This window comes from Neoarius graeffei, chromosome 18, assembly GCF_027579695.1.
Source record: "Neoarius graeffei isolate fNeoGra1 chromosome 18, fNeoGra1.pri, whole genome shotgun sequence".
Lineage (NCBI taxonomy): Eukaryota > Metazoa > Chordata > Actinopteri > Siluriformes > Ariidae > Neoarius > Neoarius graeffei.
In genome coordinates this window covers 65330834-65357637 of record NC_083586.1, presented here as the reverse complement: position 1 = coordinate 65357637, position 26804 = coordinate 65330834, and the positions used below count along the sequence as shown (strand labels likewise).

The following is a 26804-nucleotide window of genomic DNA, read 5'->3' as shown; positions in this document are numbered from 1 at the left end:
CTGGGACAAAACGGCCCCCAGCCCTCTGTCCGACGCATCCGTCTGTAACGTAAAAGGGAGAGAGAAGTCAGGGGAGTGTAAAAGTGGCCCCCCACACAGTGCAGCCTTTACCTCAGAGAAAGCCCGCTGACACTGCTCCATCCACTGGACCGGGTCTGGCGCCCCCTTTTTAATGAGGTCAGTCAGCGGGCTGGTGACGTCCGAATAATTAGGTATAAACCTACAATAGTAGCCAGCCAGCCCCAGGAACTGTCTCACCCCCTTTTTGGTCTTGGGCCTCGGGCAGGCCGCAATCGCTGTTGTCTTATTAATTTGGGGACGCACCTGCCCGTTGCCCAAGTGGAAGCCCAGATACCATACTTCCACCCGCCCAATTGCACACTTCTTTGGGTTGGCAGTGAGTCCCGCCCGCCTCAGCGACCTAAGGACGGCCCTCAGGTGTTGCAGGTGCCGCTGCCAGTCATTACTATAAATGATAATATCATCTAAATATGCGGCCGCATAGGTGGCGTGGGGCCGGAGGACCCTGTCCATCAGCCGCTGAAACATAGCGGGCGCCCCAAACAGCCCAAACGGAAGTGTGACAAATTGGTGTAAGCCGAACGGTGTGGAAAAGGCCGTTTTCTCCTGGGATAATGGAGTCAAGGGGATCTGCCAATATCCCTTCGTCAAATCCAGTGTCGAGTAAAAGCGAGCCGTGCCTAGTCGATCGAGCAGCTCATCAATACGAGGCATTGGGTACGCGTCGAATTTAGACACCGCGTTGACTTTTCTATAGTCCACACAGAACCGGACCGAGCCGTCGGCCTTGGGAACCAAGACCACCGGGCTGCTCCAGTCACTGTGGGACTCCTCGACGATGCCCATTTCGAGCATGGCCTGAAGTTCTTCCCGAACCACCTTTTTTTTGTGTTCGGGTAGCCTGTAAGGGCGGCTACGCACTACCACCCCCGGGGGCATCTCTATGTGGTGTTCTATGAGGTTAGTGCGACTGGGCAGGGGCGAGAACACATCCGAAAACTCGGCCTGCAACTGGGCGACCTCCGTGAGTTGGGTCGGGGAGAGGTGGTCTCCACAGGGGACTGGAGAGGTACGTGATGCCAATGTCCCTTTTTGAACCTCCGGCCCCAGCTCCGCCTTCTCCGGAACTACCGACACCAACGCCACGGGGACCTCCTCGTTCCAGAGTTTCAGCAGATTGAGGTGGTAGATCTGTAGCGCCCCACCCCTGTCTGTTCGCCTCACCTCATAGTCGACGTCCCCGACTCGCCGTGTGACCTCAAAGGGCCCTTGCCACTTGGCGATCAATTTGGAGCTCGACGTGGGCAACAGTATGAGTACTTTATCTCCCGGTGTGAACTCTCTAAGGCGCGTACCCTTGTTGTACAGGCGGGTTTGCCGTTCCTGGGCCTGCCGCAAATTCTCCTGAGTTAGGTGGGTGAGCGTGTGGAGTTTTGCACGCAGGTCCATAATGTACTGAATTTCGTTTTTACTTTGTGAAGGTCCCTCCTCCCAATTTTCCCGCAGCACGTCCAGGATGCCGCGCGGCTTACGCCCATATAATAATTCGAACGGGGAGAACCCCGTGGAGGCTTGGGGGACCTCTCGCACTGAAAACAGCAAGCCACTTATCCCAATTACGTGCGTCCTCACTTACGAATTTCTTAATAATATTTTTGAGGGTGCGGTTGAACCGTTCCACTAAACCGTCCTTTTGTGGGTGATATACGCTGGTGCGGATCGGCTTAATCCCCAATAACCCATACAGTTCGCGCAGTGTTCGTGACATAAACGTAGTGCCTTGGTCAGTCAGAATCTCTTTCGGGATTCCAACTCGGGAGATGACACGGAAAAGTGCCTCTGCAATACTGCGTGCTGAGATATTGCGCAGAGGCACCGCTTCCGGGTATCACGTTGCATAGTCCACCAGAACTAATATAAAGCGGTACCCTCGTGCTGACCAATCTAATGGCCCGACGAGATCCATCCCAATTCTCTCAACGGGGTCTCGATTAACGGTAGAGGGCGCAAAGGCGCTTTTGGAATGGCCGCTTGATTTACTAACTGGCATTCGCGGCATGCCGTACACCACCTACGAACATCGCCGCGAATCCCCGGCCAATAGAATCGGGCCATTATTCGGGCTAGTGTTTTATCCTGCCCTAAGTGTCCAGCCATGGGATTAAAGTGCGCCGCCTGGAATACCAATTCCCGGCGGCTCTTTGGAATCAAAAGCTGCGTGACTTGCTCTTTAGTTTGAGTGTCCTGCGTCACTCGGTATAATCTATCCTTCATAATCGCGAAGTAGGGGAAGGACGGGGTGGCATTCGGCGGGAGCATTTGACCATCGATTACTCTCACTTGGTCAAACGCATGCCGCAGAGTCTCGTCTCGTGACTGCTCTAATGGGAAATCCGCGAGGGATTCCCCAATAGAGAGAGGAGGGGCCGGCGGCTCCTCACTCTGACGCGGAGATGATGTAGACGGCTCTGTGACAGCTGCTCCTGCCAAAGCGACACCGGGACCTCCCCCTGTCAAATGGCAGGACCCACTCTCTACTAGGCGTGTCATTAAACCCCGAAATCCCGGCCAATCAGTCCCCAAAATTAAAGAGTGGGTAAGGCGAGGATTAACCGCCGCCTTCACTATAAATTTTTCCCCTCTGAAAATAATGTGGACCGACACCAAAGGGTAGCTGTGAACATCCCCGTGCACACACAACACCCTCACCCCTTGTGCTCCCCCCAATGCCTCGTTTTGAACCAGGCTTTGGCGAATTGAGGTCTGATTACAACCAGAATCCACCAACGCCTGATATGTAGCCCCTTGGATACTCACCGGTATGCGATACGCTCCGGCCCGATCGAGGGTGGCCTCTGGCGCATCAGGGATCCGAACCACCGCGCCCACTTCCATTGTTGCGCCCTGCTGTTGAAGGTGGCCCGGCTCCCCGCAGCGCCAGCCAACCGGCCTGGGCTTTCCCTCTGCACCGGTGATCTGGGGTTCACTCACCTGAGGTGGGGGAGAGACAGACACAGAAGGGAGAAACGGGAAGGCACCGCGGGTGCGGCGGGCCGGCTGGGGTGGGGCCGGCCCCCGCCTCCGCGGTGGGGGAATGGGGCGAGGACGGGACACAGGAGGAGGGGGAGAGAGAGAGAGAGAAGAGGAGAAAAGAGAAGATGTCCTCTGCCGTCCTGCCGCTGGGACAGCCGCCAAATGGTCCTCCGCCAGCTCGACTGCCTGATCCAGCGACGCCGGGCGGTGGCACCGGACCCACTCCGCAGTTCCTGCTGGCAAGCGAGCGACGAACTGTTCCAGTGCCACCTGGTCGAGGATTCCTTTGGCGTCGCGGTTGTTGGCCCTCAGCCACCGCCAGCAGGCGTCCCGGAGCTGCTGGCCAAACGCGAACGGCTGGCTGACTTCCTCCAAGCGCAGCGCGCGGAAGCGCTGGCGCTGCTGTTCTGGAGTGCGCCCCACGCGCTGGAGGACGGCCCGGCGGAGGTCCGCGTAGGCCAGCCGGCGGTCGGCGGGGAGCTGTAGCGCGGCCAGCTGTGCTTCTCCCGTGAGCAGGGGGAGGAGGCGTGCCGCGCGCTGCTCCATCGGCCACCCCGAGGCTTCGGCGACTTGCTCAAAGAGTGTGATGAACGCCTCGGGGTCATCCTGCGGGCCCATCTTGGTGACAGTGAGGGGAGACGGGCCCGCAGTAGGAGCGCTGGTGGACCCCGCCGACGCAAGGAGGTGCCGGAACGCCTGTCGATCTTCTTGTTGGGCCAACACCAGGGCCTCGAACCGCTCTTCTTGCTCCTTTCGGAGGGTGAGTAGCGCCTGGTGCTGGCTTTGCTGGGCCGTGGCAAGGGCGTGGACTAGTTCAGCAAACGGGGAGGACTCCATGGGGCTGTGAGGCTGCTGTGCTCCAGTTCCCGGGTTTCGGCACCACTGTAGCGGTCAGAGCAGGTGGGTGGAGCACAGAAGTACGGCAGGACAGAACTGAGTTCCAAAAAACTATTTATTGTTTCACTTTTCAGTCAAACACACTCTCAGTCACCCAGACACACACACACACACAAGTCATCTGGTGCGGGAGAGAGCTCACTTCCTCTGCTCTCTCTCTCCTTATATAGGGCGTGGTTGCTGGGAAGACACACAAACACAGGTTAATTGCTCTCAGGTGAAGTGATTCTGCCACTTACCTTCCCTGACTCCGCCCTCCTGTCACAGACCGGCGCTTGACCACGCCCCCACTGCCGCAGACGTGTACTGCGAAGGGGTCTATAGATCAACTTACAACAAAGAATAACTTTATTAACATTGTTTTTTAGTCTGTAACAGAAAATATTTAAAGTCTATCAAAGTGCTTGCAATTTGCAAAAAAAAAAAAACTTATTTAAACTATAAACATTTTTTAACAGACTAATTCGGTCCTTTTCAAATAGTGGGGCGCGCCCCATTTGATACTGAAAAATAAAATAAAATCAATAAATAATAATAAATTCAAATTGATCAGCACCATTAACTCAGGAGCACGATATATAAAACACTTTAACCTACAAAACAAAAATTAATAAAACTATTTGTGCTGATATATTTTTTTTATCAAAATGAGGAAGTCAGGATTAATGGCTACAATGAGCACATTTTGCAGTGCACAGCTTTTCGAAGCGGGGTTTGAAGCATGATACTGCAACTCTCAGCTCCTGCTCAGTGTTTAGCTGGGACCTGGACTTGGTCTTCAGTGCAGCAACAGCAGAGAAGCCAGTCTCACAAAGATAAGATGTTGCAAAGGGAAGAAGAATGCCCATAGCCCTCTGCCCTAAGAGTGGATACTGCCTCTCTACACTCAGCCAGAATTCACTCAGTGTCTGTGATGTGAACCTCAGTCTCAATGTGGAGTCAGATGTCATGTCAATGAACTGGTCCTCCTCTGCAGAGCTGAAACCAGTTGGAGCTGGTGCATTGAAAGGATCTCTCACCCAGTCATACTGGGAACTGTTTTCAGGGAAGTACTTTTTAAAGAATCCCATCAGTGATGAGATATGCTGCTTCATACATGGAATCACTGAGGTGGCATCATAGTCAGTAGTGTCAAGAAATTCATGCAGGTTCTCGAATGAATCAATATTTCCTTCATCAAGTCGCCTGCCCCACATTGCAAGCTTTCGAGTGAAAGAGCTGATCTTGTCTGTGACCTGAGGGAGGTGTTTATCTTTCCCTTGAAGCTGTAGATTTAGTTCATTTAGCTTTCCAAATATGTCACTCAGGTAGGCCAGTCTCGCCAGGAAGTTCTCATCACTAAATTTTTCTGCGACTTCATACTTGTGTTCCTGCTCCAAAAACATTCTTATCTGCCCTCTGAGCTCAAAAACTCGGGACAAGACTTTCCCTCATGACAGCCACCTTGCTTCACTGTGAAACAGCACAGCTTGATGTTCAGCTCCCATCTCCTCACAGATAGCAGAGAAGACTCTTGTCTTTAGTGGTCTGGTCTTTATAAAATTGACTACACCTAAAATGTCAGTCATAACCTCACTTAATTCAGAGGAAAGGTGCCTTGATGCCAGTGCTTCCCTGTGTATGACACAGTGTGTCCACTCAGCATTAGGTGAGGCCTTCTTGATGAGTGCCCGAAGTCCTTTTCTCATCCCTGCCATGGTCTGTGCACCATCACTGCAAACACCAATGCAGTTATCCCAATTTAGCCCATTCTCAGTCAGGAAGCAGTCCAGCATTTTGAATAGCTCTTCAGCTGTGGCTCGGTCTCTGACACATTTACAAAAAAGTAGATCCTCACACAGGGAGTTTGTCATGTCAAAACGTACATAAGCAATAAACAAACAGTCTTTGTTGCTGTCAGTTGCTTCATCGAATTGTAAGGCGAAACCATGTCTAATGCTGCAGGCAGTATCAGCTCCTCTGCTATGGTGTGGGCTTTTTTGCACTGAGCAATCTGGCATGCCACCTTATATGATGCTAACAGTGCTCGCTGGTTTATTGAAATAGCATTCACAAAGCAGGGTGATTGTTGGCAATATTCGGCATGTTTTCGCTGAAAAAACTCAAGCGGCTTATCAGCATGATTGGGGTGGAATGTCTTTAAGTGACGCCTTAATTTATTTGGCTTCATACTGTCCGCTGCCAACATTTTTAGACACAGTAAACACACCGGTCTTTCCTCGTTTCCCACCGTAGTCACAGTGAAGCCAAGCGCTACATACGCTTCGTCATATTTCCTCGCATTAGCTTTCGGGAGACTGTCGTTTGTCTCATTATCTCCGTCTCTCTCCGCCTTTCTTTTCATCCCTGCTAAATATTTTTTCCATGGTGTCTACCCCATAGCGCTAATACTCCCCACGCACACCCTGACAATGAGAGCACCACTGCCACCTACTGTAGTGGATGTGCAATTACACTTTATTCTAGTACGGCAAAAGCATGTTCCCCGGGGTCACATGTGCCCCCCCCGGCATCGTACCATGCCCCCCCAGGGGGCACGCCCCACTATTTGAGAAGGACTGCCCCAGGGGTGTAGTGGGCGTGGTACGTGGGGGTACGCCGTCCACCCACTTCTCCCGAGGTGAGATTAAAAAAAAAAAAACTGTCATTCAATGGCCTGAGTTTATACGCTTTACAGTAAGTGACATGTGCCTTTGTGCTCATCATCAATGCCCCCCCAATCGAACGTTACGTAAAACGTAGCGACGCAAAGTAGAATGCGTTCTAAACGCAGCCGAGATATTAGAATTATGTAAACGGTTGACTCCGCCATTTTAATGTTGCTTCGACCAACTAGAGAGCTTCGACAGAATAATAACAGTAATAATAATAACAATAATAACAACAATAATAATAACAGTAGGGTCTCTCTCTCTGTGTGTGTGTGTGTGTGTGTGTGTGTGTGTGTGTGTGTGTGTGTGTGTGTGTGTGAGATTTCCGGGCGTTCATGGTAGCAGCACTGAGAGGGCAACAGAACTGATATAATCGCCTGCCTGGTCATCCTTACGCGGATAATTTCACCACATACTGTATTATATATATGATTTGAAATTCATAATCTTTGTGGCCTTCCTGTTTAGTGTTTTGTTGTACATCCAAAAATGTGAAATGACAATAAATTTAAAGAAATACTCAAGTCTTTGAGAAGGAGTGCATGGTAGGGCTTAACCCAATGGCTGCATGTCATGTATTTTGTATACGCAGGTGCCTCAATCGCGCCAGACTAAATGCTTGATTTATTCGATTGGTGCCTTTTATAATAAATTTCAGCCCATTGCTGGTTTGTATGCGATGTGAGTGAGTGACGTGACTTTTTTTGAACTTCTGGACACATGCTGTAGCTGTTGCCACGGCAGTAAGTAGGCTAGTAAAAATATCGAATTCCGAATGCAGCTCGGCTCAAATGAACATGAATCGAACATGAACAAAGGTGTTTGTGTATCATAATTTCCAATATTTTGGCTTCACGCCTGATAGTCCATGTTAAACCTATGCAAGGTTTATGTTGAGTTCCAGCAGCAGAGTGGTGCTGTCTACGACGATGCATTCGGAAGGAGAAGGCGAATTTGTTCCTCTTTAGCCATTTCGGCATATTTATTGGAGACAAAATAAACCGTGGCTTTTCGCCATAACAGTTGGGCTGTACTGACAAACACGAATGAAAATTGCACACACAAAAATGTCTGAAAAAAAGTGTCTTCTTGTGCCCTCTTGTGTTGTTAAAAGAACGTAACATTTATACAAATCATTCATACCAAACATAGGCGACCAAACAAAGGCTACCACTTCTGACATGATATCAAATCGATGACGTCACGAATCGCGTACCCCCACTTTAAAAATCTCCACTACACCACTGGACTGCCCTAACCCCTTAATATCCTGGCATCAATATCTTAAATTTGATGCGAGCTGTGATAGGTAGTGAGTGCTGGTTGGCAAGCAGAAGGGTGACATGGGAAGAATGAAGGAGCTTGTAGACGAGGTGAGCTGCAGCATTCTGGATGAACTGCAGGGGTCTGATGGCAGAAGCTGGAAGGTCAGCAAGGAGAGAGTTGCAGTAGTCCAAGCAGGAGAGGATCAGCACTTGGACCAGGAGCTGAGTAGAGTAGATGGTAAGAGAAGGGTGGATCCTTCAGATGTTGTAGAGGAGGATTCTACATGTCCAGGTCACTGCAGCGATGTTCACTGAGGAGGAGAGTTTGTCATCAAATATGATCCCTACATTCTTTGCACTAGGTAAATGTAACCTAGAGATGTCCCCCAGGGAGATGACAATGTCCAGAGGTGGAGAGGATGGAGCAGGAATGTAGATTACCTCCATCTTGCCTGGGTTGAGCTTCAAGTGATGGTTGTCCATCCAGTTCTGGATGTCACACAGGCTAGCAGAGATGCGAATGGAGATCTGTGTGTCAGAAGGAAGAAAAGAGAGAAACAGTTGGGTGTCATCAGCATAGCAGTGGTAGGATAGACCATGAGCAGATGTAATCAGGCTGAAAGACTGGGTGTAGAGGGAGAAAAGAAGCAGACCAAGGACTGAACCTTGAGGGACACCCGTGGTAAGTGGGCATGGTGCTGATACAGTACCAGACCAAGTAATCTGGAAGGAGTGACCAGAGAGGGAGAACTTGAACCAGTCTCGGGCTGTCTCATAGATCCCTAGAGCTGATAAGGATGACAGAAGAATGGGGTGATCAACAGTATCAATTGCAGCAGAAAGATCAAGGAGAATCAGGACCGTGGAGAGGGAAGCAGCACGTGCTGCATAAAGTGCCTCACTGACTGAGAGGAGTGCAGTCTCGGTTGAGTGTCTGGCTCAGAAGCCGGACTGGTGAGGATCCAGGAAATTGTTCTGTGAGAGAAAAGAGGAGAGTTGGTTAGCAACAACATGCTCAAGCATCTTTGACAGGAAGGGGAGAAGAGAAACGGGACGGTAGTTCTGGATGACAGAGGGGTCTAGGGTGGGTTTTTCTTTTTTTTTAGCAGAGGAGTGATGTGGGCCCATTTGAAGCTGGAGGGAAAGTATTCCAAGGACAAGGAAGAGTTGACAAAGGAGGTGATAAATGGGAGGATGTCAGGAGTGGTAGTCCGGAGGACAGATGAGGGGATAGGGTCAAGGGCACAGGTGGTCGAATGGTGAAAGAGCAGGAGCTGGTTGACTGTTTTCAGCTAATTCATGCCCACCTCTTTCATATTAAGAAACTCATCCTAGTCAGTTATAGAATGTTAACAGTCTTGAGGTGTTCAGTCCACTTTCAAGCAGTTTTAATGGAGTGAGAAAACTCTGAATGGACTCCAGAGATGTCAAGCTACAGAAATTCTACCTAATGAACAGAAAGAGAAAAATGCTGGACGCAATACAGGTTTTGAAGTCAGCACACAATACCTTTTTTTACGGGGAAATTTTCAGTTTTTCAGCCAGTATTTTATTGGCATGAAAGAATACAAACTTGAATTCCTCTATGAATTAACAAATATTTCAGTTTCGGCCACAAGGTAGTCATAAACAGATTGATGGCTACACCACCTCTCACATCATCCGCAAGTTCAGTTTCAGTTCATGTCTTACATCTGCGCACACACGCACACGTTGTTTAATTGTTCAGGTAAAATCACATCATCTAAATGATTAAGTTTGATCAGGTTTTGGTTTAAATTTGACTTTCACATCATGATTGTGTTTCCCTTCCAGATTTACCAGTTTCTACCGTCATCATTGCTGTGTCTGTGGTTCTTGTGCTTCTCATTGCCCTTCTATTCACTGTCATCCTACAGAAGAAAAAGAAGATCCAAAGTACAGCAACACAGACAAACACGTTTTTATTTTCATTCACACAAATATTTAATGTGTTACTAAATTAAGAGTTAACTATTAAAAGGTAGAGAGCATGAAGAATAAAATGCAGAACACTTGATTAACAAAAAAAGAGGTAGGAACAGGAGCACAAAATTAGAGTGTAGAATAACTACAAAATTATTGATGTAATATACAAAACATGTCTGTGAAGATTCTCAGTCATCCAGGTCATAGTAAACTGTGGGTGGTAGAAAAGGGCAACTGGACTTGCTTGAAGATTCTTGAAAACGTTTCACCTCTCATTCGAAAGGCTTCCTCAGTTCTTTCTGACTAATAAGGAGTATCAGATATTTATCCTCTCATGGATCAGAATCAGAATCAGAATTCTGATGACAAGCTCATATAAGGTGTCGTTGAGGCAACGACAACACCAACATGATGCCTCAACGACACCTTAGATGAGCTTGTCATCAGAATTCTGATTCTGATTCTGATCCATGAGATGATAAATATCTGATACTCCTTATTAGTCAGACAAAACTGAGGAAGCCTTTCGGATGAGAGGTGAAACGTTTTCAAGAATCTTCAAGCAAGTCCAGTTGCCCTTTTTCTACCACCCACAGTGTAATATACAAAACATGGACATGTGTTGATGTAAGGGGTAGCACTGTTGCCTCACAGCAAGAAGGTTCTGGGTTCAAACTTCATGGCCCACTGGGGCCTTCCTGTGTGGAGTTTGCATGTTCTCCTCGTGCCTGCACTGGTTTCCTCCCACAGTCCAAAGACATGCAGATTAGGTCAACTGGCTCCTCTAAATTGCCCAGAGGTGTGGATGGTTGTTTCTCCCTGTGTGAGCCCTGTGATAGACTGGAAACCTGTCCCATCACAGGCTCTGGTGGACCACACCCAATCATCTGAAGTTAATTTTGTTGTTTTAGTAATCAAATTAACAATGTCAGCTCATTTGCGACACTTTGTGGCAAAAAAAACAAAAACAACAACAACAAAACAACATGTGACTCCATCACAAAACACCATGGTATAATTTTCTAATATAAATTTGAATGTTTAGTTTACGACCTGGCAACTTCTCCAGGGTGTACCCTGCCTCTCGCCCATAGTCAGCTGGGATAGGCTCCAGCTTGCCTGCGACCCTGTAGAACAGGATAAAGCGTCTAGAGATAATGAGATGAGATGTTTAGTTTACGGTCATCTTAAGAAGGTGACAGATTTTACGTTGCTATGGACGTAGTTACAACCACAGAATCTAAGGAACTGTTTTTTAGCACAAGCAATATAATCATATTTATAACAATAAAATCATTTTTAAATTAGTATTTTGTGTCAAATTATGGATTTCTTTAATAAAGATCCATTTAATAGGCTCCAGCTTGCCTGCGACCCTGCACAGGATAAGCAGTTATGGATAATGGATGGATTGATATCCATTTAATAAGCAGGATAATACAGGGTTAGTCAAAATTATGTTAACACTAATGGATTATTTTTCTCCTGAATGTGTGGTGCACCGTCACTGCTGCTGGGATAATTGGGTCCTACTTTTTTGACACCCCAACAGTGACATCAGACATCTACTTACCGTACAGATGGTGCAGCAGTACGCCATTAATGAACTTCCACTACAGATCTGATTGGTTTCTACCATTTAAGTGTTAACATAATTTTGACTAATCCTGTATACCGTGAGCCCGTCATTATTGCAAAATAAATTTCTTCAAGGTGACTCAGTGTCCCTCTGCTTCATGTCAGGGTTTATTTTGTCATAATGACCGGCTTGCTGTACTTTAAGCCATGGCCTAATGGTTAGAGAAGCAGCTTTAGGACCACACCGGTTCGATTCTCTGGACCAGCAGGAATGGCTGAAGTGCCCTTGAGCAAGACAACTAACCCCCAACTGTTCCCCAGGGTGCTCTGGGTATGGTGCACGTCACTCTGGATAAATAGAGCATCTGCTAAATGCCTGTAATGTAATAAATTATACTTTACATCAGCTGTGGACACTGTGGATATGAAGCATGGACAGTGTTTTTATCAGTAATGTCCACTGTGTTCAGTGTATTTGTGGTTTTAGTACACATTACTAAGAAAATCTAGAATTCTGGAGGTTACTGTAAGAAACTAATTAAAAGAGAATGTAAGAATAAGCTAAAACTTAGCAGTTGAAAGTTATTTTAAGTGACTATTTGAAAGTAAACCCTCCCATTGTGCTTAGAACATTTTAAAGAAATTAGCTTAAAGGAATTCCTAAATCCAATGTTTTCAATTTATCTACCAAACTTATCAACTTGCGTACCAAAATTATTAGCATAACCTGATTACTCACGAGTCTCGCTAATGAGGGAAATAAACAAGCAAGCTAAAATTTTTAGCTTGTTTTACTAAACACAGCTAGCTGCTTAGCTAACCTGGAGCCACCTCTGTCAGATTAAATCACTCCTGATATTATTAATTATATTAAACAGAAGCTAAACGACTATTTGAAATGGAGCACGTTCATTGGATACTGAATGAGGAGAGCAGTGACATCATTTTGTGTCCATTAATTTTGTCTGTTTTTTTTTTTTTTTAAATACTGTATTGGTTTCCTTCTTTTATAGGTGTCGGTGTTGTGTTTTTTATTATTATTAAAGACAGGACATTACACAATTATCGTGGTCATGGATTAATCATCTCATCTCATCTCATTATCTGTAGCCGCTTTATCCTTCTACAGGGTCGCAGGCAAGCTGGATCCTATCCCAGCTGACTACGGGCGAAAGGCGGGGTTCACCCTGGACAAGTCGCCAGGTCATCACAGGGCTGACACATAGACACAGACAACCATTCACACTCACATTCATACCTACGGTCAATTTAGAGTCACCAGTTAACCTAACCTGCATGTCTTTGGACTGTGGGGGAAACCGGAGCACCCGGAGGAAACCCACGCGGACACGGGGAGAACATGCAAACTCCACACAGAAAGGCCCTCGCCGGCCCCGGGGCTCGAACCCAGGACCTTCTTGCTGTGAGGCGACAGCGCTAACCACTACACCACCGTGCCGCCGGATTAATCATTAAAAATCATATTAATAAAGCATTTCACATGTTTTTATTACTTAGTCTTGGATGCAATGTTTTAATTTTCTCTAAAGTAACATTTTAATTTTTAGAATATACAGTGTGGAAATAAGGCCGGACCGATGGACATTGACCGGTAATTTTTGCATTTGTCCGTCTGTATTTCAAAAGCATCGAACAGGATGGCCCATGAAAAATTGTAAAGATATGGATATAATCTACATCTAATTTTCTTCCAGATGTTACACTGGGTGAATACATGATGTGGTAACACGGCCTGTGAAACAGGAGCCCCCGTGGGCCCGAATTTAAAAATTCATAACTCGGCCACCAAAGGTCCTAGCTCCACCAAAATTTACAAGCACCTCCTTCTCCCCGAGTGTCACACTAAATAAGACAATAATAATCCACTCAGTATCCTCTGGTGTTTTTATTGCATGATGCAGTTGAAGTAGTGTTTAAGGGTTGACAGGATTTGATTGATCCAGTCAGTTGATTAAGAGTTCAGTTTACATGAAGCAGTACAGTGTTAGGTTAAGTGCCAAACTGCCAATCAGTGGTTATGTTGTTGTTATTATTATGTGCATTTTTTATTCATAATAAGAATATTAGTCATAGTCATATGCTTTAGATTTTAAATTGTTTTTATTTTCTTCTATTTTCTAAGTTCTAGTCCAGCAGATTTTAGTCTGAATGCCAAATGATATGACCATGTCTAGTTTTGAGTCATTTTAAAAGTCATTTTATTGCAAAGTTAATCAGCCACTGGGGGTGCATAAGCGTACCCTTGGTGCCGGTCCCAAGCCTGGATAAATGGACAAGGTTGTGTCAGGAAGGGCATCCGGCATAAAACTGTGCCAAATCTAACATGCGGATTGAAAAGAGAAATACCATACCGGATTGGTCAGGGCTCGGGTTAACAACGGCCACCTCTGGTACTGTTGGTCAACAGGGTGCCGGTGGAAAGTGTACTACTGTTACATCAAAACAGAGAAGGAAAAAGACAGGGGGGAGGCGTGTTAGGAGAGAGCGTGAAAGACGGAAGGGAAGGAGCTTAGAATTGAGGGTAGGAACACTGAATGTGGGAACACTGACTGGCAGAGCGAGAGAGTTAGCAGGTATGATGGAAAGAAGGAAGTTGGACATTTTGTGTGTGCAGGAGACGAGGTGGAAAGGAAGCAAGGCCAAGAACATTGGAGATGGATGCAAGTTGTTTTATTATGGAGTCGATGGAAAGAGAAATGGTGTTGGTATTGTTTTGAGGGGAGAGTTGGCCAACAGTGTGATTGATGTGAAGAGTGGGTCAGATAGAGTGATAGGCATGAAGTTGGAGATTCAAGGAGTGGTAATCAATGTTGTGTGTGTGTACGCCCCACAGGTTGGATGTGAGAATGAAGAGAGAGAATCTTTCTGGGAAAAGATGGATGAAGTGGTACAAAGTATACTGAGGGAGGAGTGCATGCTGATAGGAACAGATTTCAATGGACATGTTGGTGAGAGAAACAGAGGAGATGAGGATGTGATGGGCAGATATGGTGTAAGAGAGAGAAATGTGGAAGGGCAAATGGTGGTTGATTTTTCGAAGAGGATGAATTTGGCAATAGTCAATACATACTTTGAGAAGAAAGAGCAGCAAAGGGTGACGTTTAAGAGTGGAGGAGGATCTGCACAGGTGGATGACATACTCTGCAGAAGGGGTAACCTGAAGGAGATTGGAGACTGTAAAGTGATGGCAGGGGAGAATGTAGCTAGACAACATCGAGTGGTCGTGTGCAGGATGAGCTTGAAAGTGAAAAAGAGGAAGCGTGAAATAGTGGAGCCAAAGATTAAGTGGTGGAAACTAAGAGGTTGAAGATCAGAAGGAGTTTAGGGAAGAAATGAGACGAGCATTGAGTGGTCATGGAAGTCTGCCAGAAGATTGGGATACTACTGCCATACTAGTAAGAGAGACAGCAAGGAAGGTGCTAGGGTGGTCATCGGGAAGGAGGAAGGAAGACAAGGACACATGGTGGTGGAACAAAGAAGTGCAGGAAATGATAAAAGAGAAGAGGCTAGCAAAGAAGAATTGGGGCGATCAGAGAGACGAGGAAAGCAGGCGGTTATACAGAGAGACGAGACAGAAGGTAAAAAGAGCGGTAGCGAAGGTGAAAGCAGATGCACACCAGGAGTTGTACGAAAGACTGGAGACCAAAGAAGGAGAGAAAGACCTGTACAGACTAGCTAGGCAGAGAAACAGGGAAGCAAGGGATGTACAGCAGGTAAGAGTGATGAAAGATGTAAATGGAAATGTGCTGACAAACAAAGAGAGTGTATTAAGAAGGTGGAAAGAGTACAGTACTTTGAGGATTTATTAAATGAGGAGAATCGAAGAGAGAAAAGGTCAGATTCGCTGGAGACGGCAAATCAGGAAGCAGAGTTGGTTAGTAAGGATGAGGTGAGGGCAGCCATGAAAAGAATGAAGACCGGGAAAGCAGTCGGACCAGATGGTGTCCCGATTGAGGCTTGGAGATGTTTGGGTGAGACAGCTGTGGAGTTCCTAACGAGATTGTTTAATAAGATCCTAGAGAATGAGAAAATGCCAAATGAATGGAGAAAGAGTGTGCTAGTCCCAATATACAAGAATAAGGGAGATGTACAGAGCTGCAGTAATTACAGAGGAATAAAATTGATGCGCCACACCATGAAGCTATGGGAAAGGGTATTGGAGGTGAGAGTGAGAAGAGAGGTAGCAGTCTGTGAACAGCAGTACAAGTTTATGCCAAAGAAGAGCACATCGGATGCAATTTTTGCTTTAAGCATGTGAATGGAGAAGTACAGGGAAGGCCAGAGAAAACTACATTGTGTGTTTGTAGACCTGGAGAAGGCATATGATAGAGTGCCGAGAGATCTCATCTCATCTCATCTCATCTCATTATCTCTAGCTGCTTTATCCTGTTCTACAGGGTCGCAGGCAAGCTGGAGCCTATCCCAGCTGACTATGGGCAAAAGGCGGGGTACACCCTGGACAAGTCGCCAGGTCATCACAGGGCTGACACATAGACACAGACAACCATTCACACTCACATTCACACCTATGCTCAATTTAGAGTCACCAGTTAACCTAACCTGCATGTCTTTGGACTGTGGGGGAAACCGGAGCACCCGGAGGAAACCCACGCGGACACGGGGAGAACATGCAAACTCCGCACAGAAAGGCCCTCGCCGCCCACGGGGCTCAAACCCGGACCTTCTTGCTGTGAGGCGACAGCGCTAACCACTACACCACCGTGCCGCCTGCCGAGAGATGAGTTATGGTATTGCATGAGAAAGTGTGGAGTGAATGAGAAGTATATTAGAGTGGTGCAAATCATGTATGAGAACAGTGAAACAGCAGTGAGGTGTGCAGTTGGAACGACTGAATGGTTCAAGGTGAAGGTGGGACTCCATCAAGGATCTGCTTTGAGTCCTTTCTTGTTTGCCATAGTGATGGATAGCTTGACGGACGAATTGAGGCAAGAGTCACCATGGAACATGATGTTTGTGGATGATATTGTGATATGTGGTGAAAGTCGAAAGGAGGTTGAGCTGGGTTTGGAGAGATGGAGAGATGCATTGGAACGAAAAGGAATGAAGGTGAGCAGGAGCAAAACAGAATACATGTGCATCAATGAGAATGGGGATGAGAGTGTAGTGAAGATGCAAGGAGTAGACATAAAGAAAGTTGGTGAATTCAAGTCCCTGGGGTCAACTGTGCCGGAAAATGGGGGCTGTGATAGTGAGGTGAGAAAGAGAGTGCAGGCAGGGTGGAGCAGGTGGATTTCGGGAGCCATTTGTGATAGGAAAGTCCCAGCGAAAGTGAAAGGTAAGATGTATAAGACAGTTGTGAGACCAGCTGTGATGTACAGTATGGATTGGAGACCGTACCCTTAACAAAGACACAGGAGGCAAAGTTGGAGGTGGCGGAGTTGAGGATGTTAAGGTTTGCGATGGGAGGTTTGACAGGATAAGGAACGAGCACATCAGAGGAAGAGCACATGTGGAGAGCTTGGGAATGAAGCTAAGAGAGACGATACTGAGATGGTCTGGGCACATCCTGAGAAGAGATGCAGAGCATGTTGAGGATGGAGCTGCCAGGCACACGGAAACGAGGATGGTCAAAGAGGAGATACATGGATGTGGTGAGAGAGGACATGGGTGTGGTAGAGAAGGATGTGGAAGACAGGGAGCAATGGAGACGAAAGATCCGCTGTGGTGACCTCTAATCGGGAACAGCCAAAAGAAGAAGAAGAAGAAGAAGATTTATTACAAAGTTACTTGGAATCTTATCCTCAAAATTTTAACTCTATTATGTCAGAATAATTGTATTATTAATTACTATTTTTTTATAGACTTATTATAAATATAGTATAAAAAATAGTGATTATAGCAATCTACTGCAAAAGAAAGCATCAAAGTAAAACCCACTTTCAATGTCTTTTTCTGGTTAATTTATGGTGTTTTAACCTCATGATGCTTTACTTTCATTTCTGTCAGGACTTAGCCCTGCTAGTACTTTTTTTTTAGCTGCTTATTCAGAAAGTAATGAGGCAATGACACAATGCCTTCTCCCCGTAAAATAAAAGGGATTTTTATGAAGAACATTTAAAGGTTCACCCAGTACATCTGTACACACCTGTAAATGAAAGCTGACAGTCAGATTTATAATCTCAGTGCTTCATTTCAAATCTAATACAGTGAAGAACACAATCGAAATAACAACAAATGTCACTGTTTCAATACTTAGGGATTGCACTGTATATTTACTTCAATTAATTCAAATGCTGATGACCTTCTCGTCTCTCTTCAGGCTCTGAAACAGTGAGACAATCTCCCAGAGAGGTACAGGCCAATGATCTGATTCAGGTATTACTTTCACAAACACTTTACTTACAAACAGTTTAACAATTGTTTTCCATTTCAGACAAACAGAGATTATGAAAATGACCAAAATGTACTTCCTCTCCAAGCAAGAGAAAGCGCCAAACCTGAATCTGTCTATCAGAGTCTCGATCCAACTACCAGGCAATCCGACTCAGTCTACCAGGGTCTGACCTTCATTCGTAAGCAATCAGACTCAGTCTACCAGGATCTGACCTTCACTCATAACCAATAAGATTCAGTCTGCAAGAGTGCAGTGTGGGAAATAAGGCCAGACTGGTGGACATTGACCGGTAATTTTTGCATTTGCCTGTCTGTATTTCAAAAGCATCAAAATGGATGGCCCATGAAAAATTGTAAAGATATGGATCTAATCTACTTCTAATTTTCTTCCAAATGATACACGTGGCGAATAAATGATGCTGTAACACAGCCTGTGAAACGGGCGCTCCCGCACGCCCAAATTTAAAAATTCATAACTTGGCCACCAATGGCCCTAGCCCTGCCAAAATTTACAGGCACATCCCTCTCCTTGAGCCCTTTCAAACCAGCCAGGCATGGCCCACTCTAACCATGGCTCGGCCCGCTATTCACCACGGAGCCCCGGAAAAAATTTAACACAAGCCCTGGCTCAAGCCAGCCTTTAAAAATTCATAACCTGGCCACTGATGGTCCTAGTCACATCAAACTTTACAGGCACCTCCCACGGGCAGAGTTTGTGGGGGGGCAGGGGGGGCACTGCTCCCTCTGGTGGCTGAAATATGTAACGACATTAAGTCTCATACAAAAGTATGCACAGCCTCTGAAAATTAACCAATCCTCGTAATTGGTTTACGGGAAGATTTTGTTTGGTTATCCTCGTAATTGGTTTACGGGAAGATTTTTGTTTGGTTATGTGGTTTAGCATTCTATACAAACTCTAGACAATTTGGCCGGAGTTTCTCTAAGCTCCGGTGAGGTGGGATGAGGGCTGATAGGGCATGCCCGCCCTCTGAGCACCAATACACATCAAGAAGAGCAAGGATTAACTCAAGCATACATCTCTTAATATTGTTAAAGAAGGCTAGAATTCTTCTGTGACCTTGTGTCTCACTGTGTATTGTACTGTTATGATAACACATTGCTCGAGACATAATATTGATATCTTTTTGAACATTCTATCAGGACGTGACCTGCTCAAGGTCTGACTACAGGCTCAGTTTTGAGTTATTCTCATGCAGGCATTTGCAATGATTAATATCCCTTGAGATCACACCTCAGCCCAGTAGATGACGGTAATACACATCAATTGTTAACCGCCAATAAATCGAAAGAAGAAGAAGAAAATTAACCATCGCCTTGTTGGGGCAGAGATGTAGCCTGGGCCCGCCCATCCTAAGCGTGACGCAACACGAGGGCCTGTTGCGAGCTTAGTCTGGCAAGGCAAGCTATCTACAGCTCTTCCAAGCTCCCGAAAAATCGGGAGCCAATCAACTTTGAGCATCTCCAACGGCCCTGGTTAGAGGCGTTGTAGCTTTCCCTAGGTGTGGGTGGAGCACAGAGGACGGCAGGACAGAGATCAGGTTCAACAAACAGTTTTATTGTTCCACTTTTCAGGGGACACAATAGGGTTTACGCAGACACACGCGCACACACACATCAGGTGTCTGGTTCGGGAGAGATCTCCTCTGCTCTCGCTCTCCCTCCCTAAATAGGGCGCGGTCCCTGGGAAGACACACAAACACAGGTTAATTGCTCTCAGGTGAAGTGAATCTGCCACTTACCTTCCCTGACTCCGCCCTCCTGTCACAGACCGGTGCTCGACCACGCCCCCGCTGCCACATACCCCCACCGCCCGACTCAGGCCGGGCAGCCGTCCGGCCCGCAGCCGACTCCCCCCCCCCTTGACGGGAGAGGAAGTCCGCCACGACCATCTGCGCCCCCGGCCTGTGGACCACCTTGAAATTAAAGGGTTGGAGCGCCAGATACCAACGGGTGATCCGCGCGTTGGCATCTTTCATGCGGTGGAGCCACTGGAGGGGCGCGTGGTCCGAACAGAGGGTGAAAGAGCGCCCCAGCAGGTAGTACCGGAGGGCGAGGACCGCCCATTTGATCGCCAGGCACTCCTTCTCAATCGTGCTGTAGCGCCCCTCACGCACTGACAGCTTCCGGCTGATGTATAGGACCGGGCGATCCTCCCCCTCCACCTGCTGGGACAAAACGGCCCCCAGCCCTCTGTCCGACGCATCCGTCTGTAACATAAAAGGGAGAGAGAAGTCACGGGAGTGTAAAAGTGGCCCCCCACACAGTGCAGCCTTTACCTCAGAGAGAGCCCGCTGGCACTGCTCCATCCACTGGACCGGATCTGGCGCCCCCTTTTTAGTGAGGTCAGTCAGCGGGCTGGTGACGTCCGAATAATTAGGTATAAACCTACGATAGTAGCCAGCCAGCCCCAGGAACTGTCTCACCCCCTTTTTGGTCTTGGGCCTCGGGCAGGCCGCAATCGCTGCTGTCTTATTAATTTGGGGACGCACCTGCCCGTTGCCCAAGTGGAAGCCCAGATACCGTACTTCCACCCGCCCAATCGCACACTTCTTTGGGTTGGCCGTGAGTCCCGCCCGTCTCAGCGACCTAAGGACGGCCCTCAGGTGTTGCAGGTGCCGCTGCCAGTCGTTACTATAAACGATAATGTCGTCCAGGTAGGCGGCCGCATAGGTGGCGTGGGGCCGGAGGACCTGGTCCATCAGCCGCTGAAACGTAGCGGGCGCCCCAAACAGCCCAAACGGAAGTGTGACGAACTGGTGTAAGCCGAACGGTGTGGAAAAGGCCGTTTTCTCCTGGGATAATGGAGTCAAGGGGATCTGCCAATATCCCTTCGTTAAATCCAGTGTCGAGTAAAAGCGAGCCGTGCCTAGTCGATCGAGCAGCTCATCAATACGAGGCATTGGGTACGCGTCGAATTTAGACACCGCGTTGACTTTTCTATAGTCCACACAGAACCGGACCGAGCCGTCGGCCTTGGGAACCAAGACCACCGGGCTGCTCCAGTCGCTGTGGGACTCCTCGACGATGCCCATTTCGAGCATGGCCTGAAGTTCTTCCCGAACCACCTTTTTTTTGTGTTCGGGTAGTCTATAAGGGCGGCTACGCACTACCACCCCCGGGGGTGTCTCTATGTGGTGTTCTATGAGGTTAGTGCGACCGGGCAGGGGTGAGAACACATCCGAAAACTTGGCCTGCAACTGGGCGACCTCCGTGAGTTGGGTCGGGGAGAGGTGGTCTCCACAGGGGACCGGAGAGGTACGTGATGCCAAATTCCCTTTTTGAACCTCCGGCCCCAGCTCCGCCTTCTCCGGAACTACCGACACCAACGCCACGGGGACCTCCTCGTTCCAGAGTTTGAGCAGATTGAGGTGGTAAATCTGTAGCGCCCCACCCCTGTCTGTTCGCCTCACCTCATAGTCGACATCCCCGACTCGCCGTGTGACCTCAAAGGGTCCTTGCCACTTGGCGATTAATTTGGAGCTCGACGTGGGCAAGAGTACGAGTACTTTATCTCCCGGTGTGAACTCTCTAAGGCGCGTACCCTTGTTGTACAGGCGGGCTTGCCGTTCCTGGGCCTGCCGCAAATTCTCCTGAGTTAGGTGGGTGAGCGTGTGGAGTTTTGCGCGCAGGTCCATAACGTACTGAATTTCATTCTTACTTTGTGAAGGTCCCTCCTCCCAATTTTCCCGCAGCACGTCTAGGATGCCGCGCGGCTTACGCCCATATAATAATTCGAACGGGGAGAACCCCGTGGAGGCTTGAGGGACCTCTCGCACTGAGAACAGCAAGGGTTCGAGCCACTTATCCCAATTACGTGCGTCCTCACTTACGAATTTTTTAATGATATTTTTGAGGGTGCGGTTGAACCGTTCTACTAAACCGTCCGTTTGTGGGTGATATACACTGGTGCGGATCGGCTTAATCCCCAATAACCCATACAGTTCGCGTAGTGTTCGTGACATAAACGTAGTGCCTTGATCAGTCAGAATCTCTTTCGGGATTCCAACTCGGGAGATGACACGGAAGAGTGCCTCTGCAATACTGCGTGCTGAGATATTGCGCAGAGGCACTACTTCCGGGTATCGCGTTGCATAGTCCACTAGAACTAATATAAAGCGGTACCCTCGTGCTGACCGATCTAATGGCCCGACGAGATCCATCCCAATTCTTTCAAACGGGGTCTCGATTAACGGTAGAGGGCGCAATGGCGCTTTTGGAATGGCCGCTGGATTTACTAACTGGCATTCGCGGCATGCCGTACACCACCTACGGACATCGCCGCGAATCCCCGGCCAATAGAATCGGGCCATTATTCGGGCTAGTGTTTTATCCTGCCCTAAGTGTCCAGCCATGGGATTAAAGTGAGCCGCCTGGAATACCAATTCCCGGCGGCTCTTTGGAATCAAAAGCTGCGTGACTCGCTCTTTAGTTTGAGTGTCCTGCGTCACTCGGTATAACCTATCCTTCATAATCGCGAAGTAGGGGAAGGACGGGGTGGCGTTCGGCTGGAGCGTTTGACCATCGATTACTCTCACTTGGTCAAACGCATGCCGCAGAGTCTCGTCTCGCGACTGCTCTAATGGGAAATCCGCGAGGGATTCCCCAATAGAGAGAGGAGGAGCCGGTAGCTCCTCACCCTGACGCGGAGATGACGTAGACGGCTCCGCGACAGCTGCTCCCGCCAAAACGACACCGGGACCTCCCCCTGTCAACTGGCAGGACCCACTCTCTACTAGGCGCGTCATTAAACCCCGAAATCCCGGCCAATCAGTCCCCAAAATTAACGAGTGGGTAAGGCGAGGATTAACCGCCGCCTTCACTATAAATTTTTCCCCTCTGAAAATAATGTGGACTGACACCAAAGGGTAGCTGTGAACATCCCCGTGCACACACAAAACCTTCACCCCTTGTGCTCCCCCCAATGCCTCGTTTTGAACCAGGCTTTGGCGAATTGAGGTCTGATTACAACCAGAATCCACCAATGCCTGATATGTAGCCCCTTGGATACTCACCGGTATGCGATACGCTCCGGCCCGATCGAGGGCGGCCTCTGGCGCGTCGGGGATCCGAACCACCGCGCCCACTTCCATTGCCGTGCACTGCTGTTGAAGGTGGTCCGGTTCCCCGCAGCGCCAGCAAACCGGCCCGGGCTTCCCCTCTGCACCGGTGCTCTGGGGCTCACTCACCTGAGGTGGGGGAGAGACAGACACAGAAGGGAGAAACGGGAGGGCACCGCGGGTGCGGCGGGCCGGCAGGGGTGGTGCCGGCCCCCGCCTCCGCGGTGGGGGAATGGGGCGAGGACGGGACACAGAAGGAGGGGAGAGAGAGAGAGAAAGAGAAGAGGAGAGAAGAGATGTCGACATCCGCTGTCCTGCCGCCGAGACAGCCGCCAGATGATCCTCCGCCAGCTCGACTGCCTGATCCAGCGACGCCGGGCGGTGGCACTGGACCCACTCCGCGGCTCCTGCTGGTAAGCGGGCGATGAACTGTTCCAGTACCACCTGATCGACGATTCCCTCGGCGTCGCGATCTTCGGCCCTCAGCCACCGCCAGCAGGTGTCCTGGAGCTGCTGGCCGAACGCGAACGGGCTGCCGACTTCCTCCATCCGCAGCGCGCGGAAGCGCTGGCGCTGCTGCTCCGGCGTGCGCCCCACGCGCTGAAGGACAGCCCGGCGAAGGTCGGCGTAGGCCAGCCGGCGATCGGCGGGGAGCTGTAGTGCAGCCAGCTGCGCCTCTCCCGTCAGGAGGGGGAGGAGGCGCGCCGCGCGCTGCTCCATCGGCCACCCCGAGGCTTCAGCGACCTGCTCGAATAACGTGAAGAAAGCCTCGGGGTCGTCCTGCGGGCCCATCTTAGTTAAGGTGAGGGGAGACGGGCCCGCGGCCGGAGCGCTGGCGGGCCCCGCCGACGCGAGGAGACGCCGGAACGCCTTGCGATCTTCTTGCTGGGCCAGCACCAGGGCATCGAAGCGCCGCTCTTGTTCCTTTCGGAGTGTGACGAGCGCCTGGTGCTGGCTTTGCTGAGCCGTGGCGAGGGCGTGGACCAGGTCGGTGAACGGGGAGGATTCCATGGGGCTGCTGGGTTGGTGCTCCATATCCCAGGTTTCAGCACCACTGTAGCTTTCCCTAGGTGTGGGTGGAGCACAGAGGACGGCAGGACAGAGATCAGGTTCAACAAACAGTTTTATTGTTCCACTTTTCAGGGGACACAATAGGGTTTACGCAGACACACGCGCACACACACATCAGGTGTCTGGTTCGGGAGAGATCTCCTCTGCTCTCGCTCTCCCTCCCTAAATAGGGCGCGGTCCCTGGGAAGACACACAAACACAGGTTAATTGCTCTCAGGTGAAGTGAATCTGCCACTTACCTTCCCTGACTCCGCCCTCCTGTCACAGACCGGTGCTCGACCACGCCCCCGCTGCCACAGGCGTGTTCAAGGCAGTGACGTAGTAGAACTGCGACCGGAAGCCATAGATTGTTTACAGAATCTATGCCGGAAGCGCTTCATTCACTAGAAACATTACGAACATGGAGCAGCGGCAAGCCTTTGACACAGCGGTAGATGCTGTATTGAAAGCATTCAACGGGAAGTTCTCATTGAAAACAGAGCAAAGAGCAGCCCTGGAGGTATTTATGTTTTTCCTCACTGTAAAAAATCCAACTCGGAAATTAGTTGCCTTAACTCAAATAACTAATTAACAAAGAAACTTATATGTCATGGAAGTTGCCGTAACTCACAAATGTGTTTTGCATGTCTGTTTTAAGTCAATGTTGAGAAAAATTGAGCTTGAAAGTCTGGAAAAATAAAATATGTACGTAAATTGCAGCAACGTCTTTGCCAAGTTGACGCAACTTTTTTGAAATATGACTGAGCATGCTCAGTAGGAGGCAACGTCCAAGAGGTCAGAAGAGCAATGAATCCACTGCAGCGCCATTGCAATCCACACCTCTTGTAACTTTGTTGGTGAGTGGAAGTGTCTGTTCAAGAATTTTTGCTTTGTTGTCTGATATGGTTGAAGTACTTTAAGTGTCTCTACCCAAGACAATATACCAACGAAAGCAGTTGTTTTTGTAAAGACCAACGGGAGGTTTTCTGAGAAGCAGTCGATTTAATTAAGCTGGGGCACGCTAGCTTCGCCCATGCATTCAACTGTGTTTGCTGTGGGCTGTCGAGCACGTTTGCTAGTTTAACCAACTGTTAGCCCTTATATTGTGCGTTCAGCTTTGTCTAACTATTTAGCGCACATTCGCCAGCTAAAACACGCCACAAAAGTGTTGTCTCTCCACATGTTACCCAATGTTCGCTTGGAGTAACTGGTTTGTCCTTAACATTTTACCAAGAGATTTCAGTGCACATAGGAGGTGAATTTAAGTAGGCTAGCCTATAGAAACATGTGTCACATGTTGGCTGGTTAGTCCAAGAAAGTTACACCAGAGCTAAAACACCATTTTGTCAGTGAGCCCAATTTAAATGTGTTGCATGGATGTGATTCGGACTAATTGCGCCTTTTGCTTTTGTAATACATTTTATACATTGTAAATAGACTTTGTGGTTGCCCTATATGCATGTTAAGTTATGTTCATCAGTTTAGATGTTTCATGGTACCTAACATTACTTGTAATGGGTGAGCACACCAGCTTGCTCTTCTGCTGGTGTCACGTGATAGCCTGCTTTTGCCCGCGAGGTGAATCGAAGTATTAGAAACACATGGCGCATGTTGGCTGATTAGTCAAAGAAATTTAAATCAAAACACCAGTTTGTCATCGAGCCCGAGTAGTTGTACAGTTTAAATTGAATATGGTCTTGTATGCATGTGATTCAGACTAATTGTGCCTTTTTGCTGTTGTAATACATTTCATAAATTGTAAATAGACTCTGTAGTTGCCCTATACAGTATGCATGCATGTACAGTATGCATGTTTAGTTAAGCTTGTCAGTTTAGAGGTTTATTCATGGTGTTACCCTACATTACTTGTGAGCACACCAGCTTACCCCTCTGCTGGTGTTAGCATGTGATAGGCTCCTTGCTATTTTTTCATGTAGGTTATTCATGGCATTTTCCTTATCAGAAGTGTTTATTCTGTTTATCTCTCTCTCTCTTCATCTTAGTGAATGGTGATGCAGTGCAAATTCTGTACATTTTCACACCACAGCACAGAGACTCTTCTGAGACACCACAGAATTCACCACGGTCATGTAGGTGCCCGCTGGTCATGTTTTTTCAATGATTGTGTCTGTTCTTTTAAAACATCTGGTTCATTAAGATGTCATCTGTCTAACTTCCACTCACAATCACAAACACATGTACAGAACACAACATTTACATGTGAACTATGTGATTTCAAGGACGTGTGTGATGAAAAGCAGATTTTCAGTCATTTAGGATTGCATTTAAGGAGTCGTCAGACAGTTAGATGCCCATTTGTAAATTGTGATTTCAGAAGCAATGTGGTGTCTACTTTCAGTAGTCACAGAAGTAGGTTGCATAAACACCACACTGTGAAAGATATAAGGACAGCTGAAAGTGATGTTGTTGAAACAGAGCCTGTAGATGAAGACCGAGTTGGACAGTCAGCTAGTGAACATGTCTGTGAACATATTCCCTCTTCATCAGCAGTAAGTGATTGTGAAGATAGAGTAGATGCACCTTCTCTAGAGCACAGACTTGCTTCACTTTTTCTTTGTATGCAGACAACATTGCATATTTCAAGACAGGCCACACAGAAAATTATAGAGGAGTTGAATGACATAGTTCATTATTCAAGATTACGTGCACAGCAAAATGTGAGAGGGGTACTTCTTAAACACAGCCAGGAAGTTGATGACCGTGTTGTCGAGGAGGTGACTGAAGCCGTGCTTAGAGCTAACCCATTTTATGAGAGTACTAAAGCAAAGGGTGCTCTATCCACTGATTATCGTAGGAACAGTTACTATTTACAAAACTTTCCAGTAGTACAACCAGTAGAGTATCTTTATGATGGTGCGTCAAAGAAATGCTTTGTCTATGTACCAGTT

General features: G+C 48.0%; 1 protein-coding gene across 6 annotated transcripts in view; it reads left to right on the top strand.

The window, feature by feature from the left end:
- Nucleotides 1-26804, top strand: part of LOC132866468 (CMRF35-like molecule 5) — a 59801-nt gene that overhangs the window by 9087 nt on the left and 23910 nt on the right. For 3 of the 6 annotated variants that reach the window (XM_060899256.1, XM_060899257.1, XM_060899258.1), the window contains exons 5-9: nucleotides 9683-9784; nucleotides 17694-17725; nucleotides 17808-18057; nucleotides 24616-24752; nucleotides 25899-25985. In XM_060899256.1, coding sequence (XP_060755239.1) covers nucleotides 9683-9784; nucleotides 17694-17725; nucleotides 17808-17999 — 326 coding nt within the window. In that variant the 3' untranslated portion in view covers nucleotides 18000-18057; nucleotides 24616-24752; nucleotides 25899-25985. Of the gene's footprint in view, nucleotides 1-9682; nucleotides 9785-17693; nucleotides 17726-17807; nucleotides 19636-23161; nucleotides 24416-24615; nucleotides 24753-25898; nucleotides 25986-26804 lie in introns of those variants that run through there. The other 3 variants (XM_060899259.1, XR_009650580.1, XM_060899255.1) reach the window with 3 other exon arrangements.